The 7,958-nt window shown below is 31.3% G+C and overlaps 1 protein-coding gene across 1 annotated transcript; it reads left to right on the top strand.

Annotated features, from left to right (window-relative positions):
- Positions 1-473: 473 nt before the first annotated feature.
- LOC134700225 (uncharacterized) lies at positions 474-5,503 on the top strand. The gene is made up of 3 exons (XM_063561584.1): positions 474-757; positions 3,266-3,406; positions 4,815-5,503. Exons 1-3 carry the CDS (start codon positions 508-510, stop codon positions 5,168-5,170), a joined length of 747 nt encoding a protein of 248 aa, XP_063417654.1. The 5' UTR covers positions 474-507; the 3' UTR covers positions 5,171-5,503.
- Positions 5,504-7,958: the final 2,455 nt, after the last annotated feature.

The following is a 7,958-nucleotide window of genomic DNA, read 5'->3' as shown; positions in this document are numbered from 1 at the left end:
CGACATGATAGCATCTACTACAATGTACGCATCACGTGCTTTAAGAGGGTGGTAAAGGGTTATTTTCGTGCAACGTGATTTGCCATTTTTATTTCACGTGCAGCCGTGAAAAAGGTTTGTTAATCTCCGTGTTTTGAAAAATCATGAAAAAGATCAACGTGCTGGTAATCTTTAATTGCTTGTTTTTCGTGAAATGGCATTTTTTTTCGCGTTCGACCGTGCAGATATCCCTTTTTCGCCCCTCATTTAAAAATGTCAGAATCGGGAATAAAACACAATTGGTAAAAATACAGGTCAAACGACTATACTGATAACTTAAAACATTTAAATTTAATGTAACTTACAACTATCAATTTACACAAAAATATTTTAAAAGTATCATTTATCCATTGAAATTACTTCATCCGAAGAGAATACAATTACATTGTCGCGGTCTAACCTATTTTTTACTAATCAAACTATCTTGAAAAGTTGGAAAAAAACAACACTCTAGTCGTTGACCCGAACATGCCGAAGTCCACAGCAAACAAAATGGAAAAATTGTGTCCGGCAATTTTTGGAATAGTTGCATTAGTTTTATTGTGTACAGGAGCATTCTCTCCTGGGTGGTTAGTAATGGATTTGGCTGAACTTCAGGGATATAGTGGAGGAAGTTCACTAACAGTACATCTGGGATTGTATTATGCTGTTCTTACAGGGAATGGCATCAGAGTTACAATAACATATGGTGAAGCCCCAGAATTGGAAAAATATATAAGTATGCTCATATATTTAAAGTATAACTATAGCTATTTCAATTTAAGAAGATGTTAAATAGATATAGATTAGACATACAGCAAAAACTCGAGGTATAAATGCCTCAAACAATGAGAAATAATAACTATAAATTGCTGATTGTTTGATATATTTTTGCCACTTTCAGTATTGATGGCCATTTCGTTGCGTCTAGTTTTGATTGGGGAAGGAATGAGAAGAGAACCACCAACCTTCGGTGAAAAAAAACTGGCAATTCTTGTCAATTAAGGGTCGAAAGCACCTGCCACGTGCAGGCTCAATCAAACAACTATAGATTTGACAGGTTAATGATACAAGTAGTTGAACTTCTCGGACCATTCGGCAAACGAGGTCACCATAGACATACACCATTTTGAGTGCTGCATTTACTTCAGGAGTAAGGTTGTAGTGAAGTCCCATTTGCTTATTGATTTTGACTTTTGCACAATTCGTATTCTTCATCTATAAACATACAATAATTCATCTTGAACTCCAATCAGTGTATAGGATCTAACAAGTCGCATGTGTATAAGCCGTACCTTAAGATTTGAAGCTTTGTTTTTGACAATAATATCAAACCTTTTCACAATAAAAATGTTCAGATATGTAATGTATTGCACGTAAAGATATATTGATACCCAGGGAATAATCAGCTGATTAAATTAATTGACATACATTTTGTTTACAAAACTCTATATTAACAATTTTAAAAATTATTGATTATGTTTCTTTTAATTGAAAGTAACATTGGACTTATTTGTCTTATGTCCATTAATATTTGTATCTACTCTCTACATGCTCTTGGTGTATTCATCAATAAAAATTCTGAATACGTCTATGTTTTTTGTTTTCTGTTCAGAGTAAGACTTCTATATTGAAAAACTAATAATTGTAATAAAAAAAATAATTGGGTAATACTTACTGTCTGTAACTTTGTAACCAAATATCATGTGTTTTAATTTTATTGAAAAATGTTAATTACTCTTTTTTGAGAGATCGTTTATTTGTTGCCAAAATCTTGTTAAATAAGAGCAATTGAAAAAATAATGAGCATAGTCTTCTTATATATATGTTACAAAAATTACATAAACTGTTATTAGTTATTTTCCATCGTAATACATGTTTTTTTGGTTGGTACAATAAACTGTTGTAGTTTCCATCTGTATATTTTTAATTTATTTTCAGTTAAGTATTTTTAAAGTTATATAATGAATTCATATTTGAAGCTTCTTGCAATGGTAAAATTTTGAGCGACCTGGTTATCCCTGCTGACGTTTCTTTTTTACTAATCACTAGATTATTTTATTTGAAAAAATGTAGTCTCAAAAACACGATCTTTTTAATTATATTCATTGCAGGCATGAAAATACGGATTTTTTGTGTTATTATAATTTTCTGTTACAAAATGATAAAAAATATTATAAATTAAGGAAAGTATCTCCCTCATGCAAAGCTCTGATTCCTTCACGGATTTGGCTATACTTTTTGGACCTTTTAGATTATAGCTCTTCATCTTTTATATAAGCTTTGGATTTCAAATATTTTGGCCACGAGCATCACTGAAGAGACATGTTTTGTCGAAATGCGCATCTGGTGCAAGAAAATTGGTACCATTAATTTCATTGCATCGTTTTTATCTTTACAAAATAATGTTGTGTCATTTGCTAGTTGTGAAATGAATACCAGTTTTAAACATCTGTCATACTACACCATTTTGTTCGGATAAACATGTACGAGTCCAGAATATGATTGTATTCTAACATGTCTAATATACCGTTAGTTTTTGGTTGATTTACATTGAACTTGGATTCATTAATATTTGTTAAATACTAATTATCGTGGTTACATGGGAACCACGAATATAAATATTCCACGAACTTCACATTTTCTAATGGAATATATGCAAACTTTTCCAAAACCACAAATTTAAATATAACTGAATGTGCAATTTTTCCTCAATCCACGAAAATTGGTACCAACGAAAATAAATGATGCCACCGTAATCAGTTTTTCCCCATACTAAATATTTTTGTTTTCTTTTGAAACGTAACGTGCACCATTTATTAACATTCTGAAAAACTGAAGATGAGTTTAAAGCAAACAGAAACCAGATTGTTTTTATGCTCATAAACAAACATTTTAAAGCCCTAACCATGCTAATTTGTGTTTCTATTTTTAATATCCTTCAGTTCGTTTCGATAGGCTGAATTCCAAACCGTTCATAAAAGTACTTCACCAATCATTATTTAACCGTATTATAAGGTAACTATGTGTTGTATTCTCAGAGGTTATAATATCTGCTAATGTGACAGTGGATCTCCTTGTGCACCACTTTAATCAAATACTACAAAATACAGCCCATTCGTAGTAATACTTTGTTCTTTTTCTTGATGAAAATCCCACTTTTTTGTCTTTACTTCTACTGACTTCATGTATTGTTCAAAGTAATAAAGAATTGAATTTAATACTAACATTTTTTTTTCTTTTTCAGCAACTCACCTTCTTGAATACCAGATAGAAACTATCATTGGGTTTGTCCTATGTTTTATATCAATTATAATAACTTTTGCTTACAGCAAAACAGGATCAATTGGTGTTTTGATTGCTCCTATCATATTGTACATGTTAGCAGGTCAGTATCAAATTGTTATATCAATCTCTGTTACTAAAATGTATGAGCCAATTCGTGTTATTGGATTTTTCAATCCAAAATATACAGAATTAAGCAATCAGTTGTCTTGTTATTGTACAATGCTACAAAACATAAAAAAGTATCCTATATCCCCCAATAAAACTGCAAGGGTTTTAACCTCATTTTACACTGATAAATGGTAGGAATCTTCCTTAACTGGACATTTTGCTTAAGGAATTCATACACGGTGCAAAATATATCAAAACTATTGCATGAAATATAGCATGTATAGACAATGATTTGCTTCATCCGGTCTACGTAATATAACTACCGGATTTTATGATAGATTACTTCAAACTGATTAAAACATATATGGTTTGTAAGTAAATAATTATTTAAGGTGCCAGCATTGTAATCTAATACGTCAGACGCGCGTTTCGTCTTTATACGTCTCATCAGTGAAGCTCAGATCAAAATAGTTATAAAACTAAACAAGATGCTGTGAGAGCGACCGCAAGATCGATTCGAAATGACAGAAAAAAAACAATGAAATATACAAATACATAAAATCAACATCAACGACTCGTCACGTTTGATAATGTGCTCTTTGGTATATGCCTATGATTTGTTTAACTTGCAATTCATGAGAAGTACTAGATTTCAAATTTGTCATAGGTCACAGTCTTTACAATTCTATTGTATAGATATAGGAAGATGTGGTGTGAGTGCCAATGAGACAACTCTCCATCAAAATAACAATTTAAAAAGTAAACCATTATAGGTTAAAGTCAGGCCTTCAACGCGGAGCCTTGGCTCACACCAAACAACAAGCTATAAAGGGCCCCGAAATTACTAGTGTAAACCCATTTAAACGGGAAAACCAACGGTCTAACCTATATAAACAAAACGAGAAACGAGAAACACGTATATATTACATAAACAAACGACAACTACTGTACATCAGATTCCTGACTTAGGACAGGTGCAAACATTTGCAGCGGGATTAAACGTTTTATGGATCCAAACCTTCTCCCTTTTTCTGAAACAATAGCATAGCATCACAACATAGAAAAAGTTAGTAGTCTATTAAGATACTAGTAATTTAAAAATAGGCATCTTCCCCACTGTTGTAAAAACGTATTTCTGCCAGATTTGGATTAAACATTTTACTATTTTAGTATTCATTCAGCCGACCGGCGCGAATTTAACTCTTTCAGACAAGTTTTACCTTATATGACAGTTGTTGGCCATTCGTTTGATGTGTTTTATCATTTGATTTTGCCGTTTGAGTAGGCACTTTCCGTTTGGAATTTCCCTCGGAATTCAGTATTTTTGTGATTTTATTTTTAACTTAAAAAAATAATACTTGGAATTGTTTTAAATATACTTTTTTTTTTACAAAATGTAGGAATGATAACTTTAATGGCAGTTGGGCGTTGGCTTACCAAAGTGCTGTTGGAAGCGAGAGAATACGACGTAACATTAACCGTACCATACTCTATAATTTTTAGTGGTCTTGGTGCTGTTTTCTGTGTGGTCACCATGATTATTATTAGCCGCATGCTATGCAAATACAACGCAGTGGGCCAACCTCAAGATGACCAGGAGTCATCAGAAATTTCAGAGGAAAGTTACCAACAAGTACAGCCGAAACCGAAAGTCACAGCTTCAATGGGGCAAACACAGGATATTGATTTGACCACTGTTTTGGCATACCTAACAAATCTTAAAAATAGAGATGAGATGTACGCGTACGCCAACTAATTTGTATGCATCACAACGTATACTATATAACGTATAGCAAATTAGTAATTATACTTATTGATAAGTAATGTATTTCCACAATATAATAATCAAAATGATGCATTTTACCAATTACATTGATACAGTAGATTGCTTACTAACATTTATTCTACTGTATTTCATTTTTGTCCTTAATTTCAATGTTACAAACAAAGAACATCAAATCGAAAGACTCTAGGTCTTTGTTATATATGGTGTATGATTATATCGCTTTACCTATAGCTATACATGTACATTAAGAAGGGCCAAAACCCGTATTTTATGTCTACGCACGCTTCCAATTAAAATTGATGAGTTACGAATGAATAAAAATAAGTATTCACTAAAACAAAATATTTTAATCTTATATATGGTTTTTGAAAAGTAATTAAAAATAAGCCTAAATAAAAAAAGAAATTTGACCTTGACCTTTAACCTTGACCTATTTGTTTGTTGTTGTTTTACATAGGACCTCAAATCAAAAGACCGTAGGTCTCAATCACTAATGGTTTACCAATAACAAATTCATATCACTGATATCAAATGTATAAGAGGAAATTTATTGTCATATGAAATATCTATACCGCTTCAGTCAACATGAACAAAACATTGTTAGGATTTAACAAGCAATTTGGTAAAATAAATTAGTCAAAATCTTTTACCGTTGCAAATTAGTAGTGCACACAAGCAAAAATAGTGTTCGAGGACATAACTCTTACAAAATAAAATATTTGGTTAGGTAGTGTCAGTTTCAAAAGCGTTGAAATAGTTATCAAAGGTACATGGATTATAATTTAGTACGCCAGACGCGCGTTTCGTCTACATAAAGACTCATCAGTGACGATCATATCAAAATATTCATAAAGCTATGGTAATCTGATTGATTTCATATAAAAAAATAATCTGGGCGAAATATTTTTTGAAAGAAAAAAATTAGGCGGAAGAAAAGAAGAACAAAACATTAGAACCAAAGCAAAAGGTCTTTCCACGGAAAAGTCGAAAGACCTTATGATACAAAGGTATTATTGTTGTCATTGACTTGTCATTTAACAAACAAGTATTATTATATAAACTAGTGGTTATTGATGTATGTACTAAGAGCTATTGTATCATTCATCGTTTGTGTGCATCCTTATATTTACATCTTTTCCTTGTAAAAATAAGTAAATGTAAAATAAAATTGATATAAATAGAAAATATATATTGGGTGTGCTTATTATAAATCAGGAGTCAGTTGTTTTTCTTTTCTACCATGTTTTTTTAATAGTTTTACGGTGTTAGCAACAGTCAATATTTTCGTATCATGAAGTGTATTACATAAATGTAACAGTAGTATAACACTGTTCAAAAGTAAACTGTCGATTGCAAAAATCAAGTCAGGGTGACAACTCAAACCGGGGGAAACACATCAATTATTAGAGTAAAATTCGGAACAACAGAAACACTGAAGTGCAACATATTAGTAACGAGCTATTTAATAACAACTGCCATATTCCTGACTTGTAACTGGAAATTCTAAGAAACAATGGTGTTTTTATGGCTAACTACACCTCGCACTTAAAGGAAAGGTTGAAAATACTGCTAAAATTACATTACATGACAAGAAAACATTACAAATAAAAAACACTCAGGACAGAGAAATACTTAAATAAATAATATAATAGTACATTTCGACATGTTAACCACAAAATATAACGAACACCAAATTTTAATTTTCGACAGTACACAAAAATAGCATAATATAATTATGAGTCACAAGAATGTATCAACACCACAAAAAGTGACGTCACATTTATGTTTCCTACAAATTGAAAATAAATTAAGATGAGTTTGTAGAGGTGTTATTTGATGTATTTTATTACAATTACAAAAATACAAATATAGACATGTGTTAGTAAATGTATAATTAATTGTATTATCTAGCTATGTCAGTTTTTCTTTTCAATCAAACTGTGTAAAACAAATAAATCATGTGCATATAGTTGCTTTAATCTAAAATCATTTAAATAAACTAGGTGATTGAGTATCTTCACTTTTACATAGAATTAAAACTACAAACAATAAGACATATAAAAATATCCAACCAGGATTACATATAAAAGATCATAACTGAATGTTTGATATCCACCATTTCACTTTTCATTTGCGTACATATAGTCACTGGCAATCAAACATTTTATTTATATAAGTATATTGTGTTCCACACTATGACGATTAGTAAATACCTCAAAAGAACATATGTCGCTCTTATTGGTATATAAATGTATGCATATTCATGAAAGGACACTCTCGAACAATGTAGACAATAGGTCCGAGACCACAATTGTCGTCCCTTGATTTTCGTTGTTCACGAATATAGTCCCTAGTGTTAACAGTGGGTTACTTGCCAATAATTTTTATACCCCTTCCAAATTTATTTCTCCATGTTTAATGCCTCAAATTGTAAGTAGGGGGGTGAAATTACACTGTAAAAAAATTTGGGTCCAGAATTTTACAGGAAAGTAGTGATTCGGTCCAGCTGAAAAAGGTTAAAAATTAGCACTTCGGAAGCTGTCAAAAGATTTCAAGATACCCTAAACACAAAATTGTCCATATTTTGAGTTTGAGGCGATGAAGTTTTCTATAATTTTGATATAATTTGTCCCAAAAGTAGTACAACACACTGTAAAAATTTCATTGAAAAAGCGCAGGTGGGATTTTTTTAATTTTCATTTATGTTCTAAAAGAAATGCACTACGAATTAATTGTGTTCTCGGACCTAAGAGGTGAA

Source organism: Mytilus trossulus, unplaced genomic scaffold (genome assembly GCF_036588685.1).
Source record: "Mytilus trossulus isolate FHL-02 unplaced genomic scaffold, PNRI_Mtr1.1.1.hap1 h1tg000128l__unscaffolded, whole genome shotgun sequence".
NCBI lineage: Eukaryota > Metazoa > Mollusca > Bivalvia > Mytilida > Mytilidae > Mytilus > Mytilus trossulus.
This window is presented reverse-complemented; position numbering and strand designations above follow the sequence as displayed.

Excerpts from the sequence above, each read along its gene's own strand:
- LOC134700225 (XM_063561584.1), top strand. The coding sequence starts at position 508 with ATGCCGAAGTCCACAGCAAACAAAATGGAAAAATTGTGTCCGGCAATT. Across the intron at positions 758-3,265 it reads AGAATTGGAAAAATATATAA|CAACTCACCTTCTTGAATAC; the intron begins GTATGCTCATAT and ends TTTCTTTTTCAG. Across the intron at positions 3,407-4,814 it reads CATATTGTACATGTTAGCAG|GAATGATAACTTTAATGGCA; the intron begins GTCAGTATCAAA and ends TACAAAATGTAG.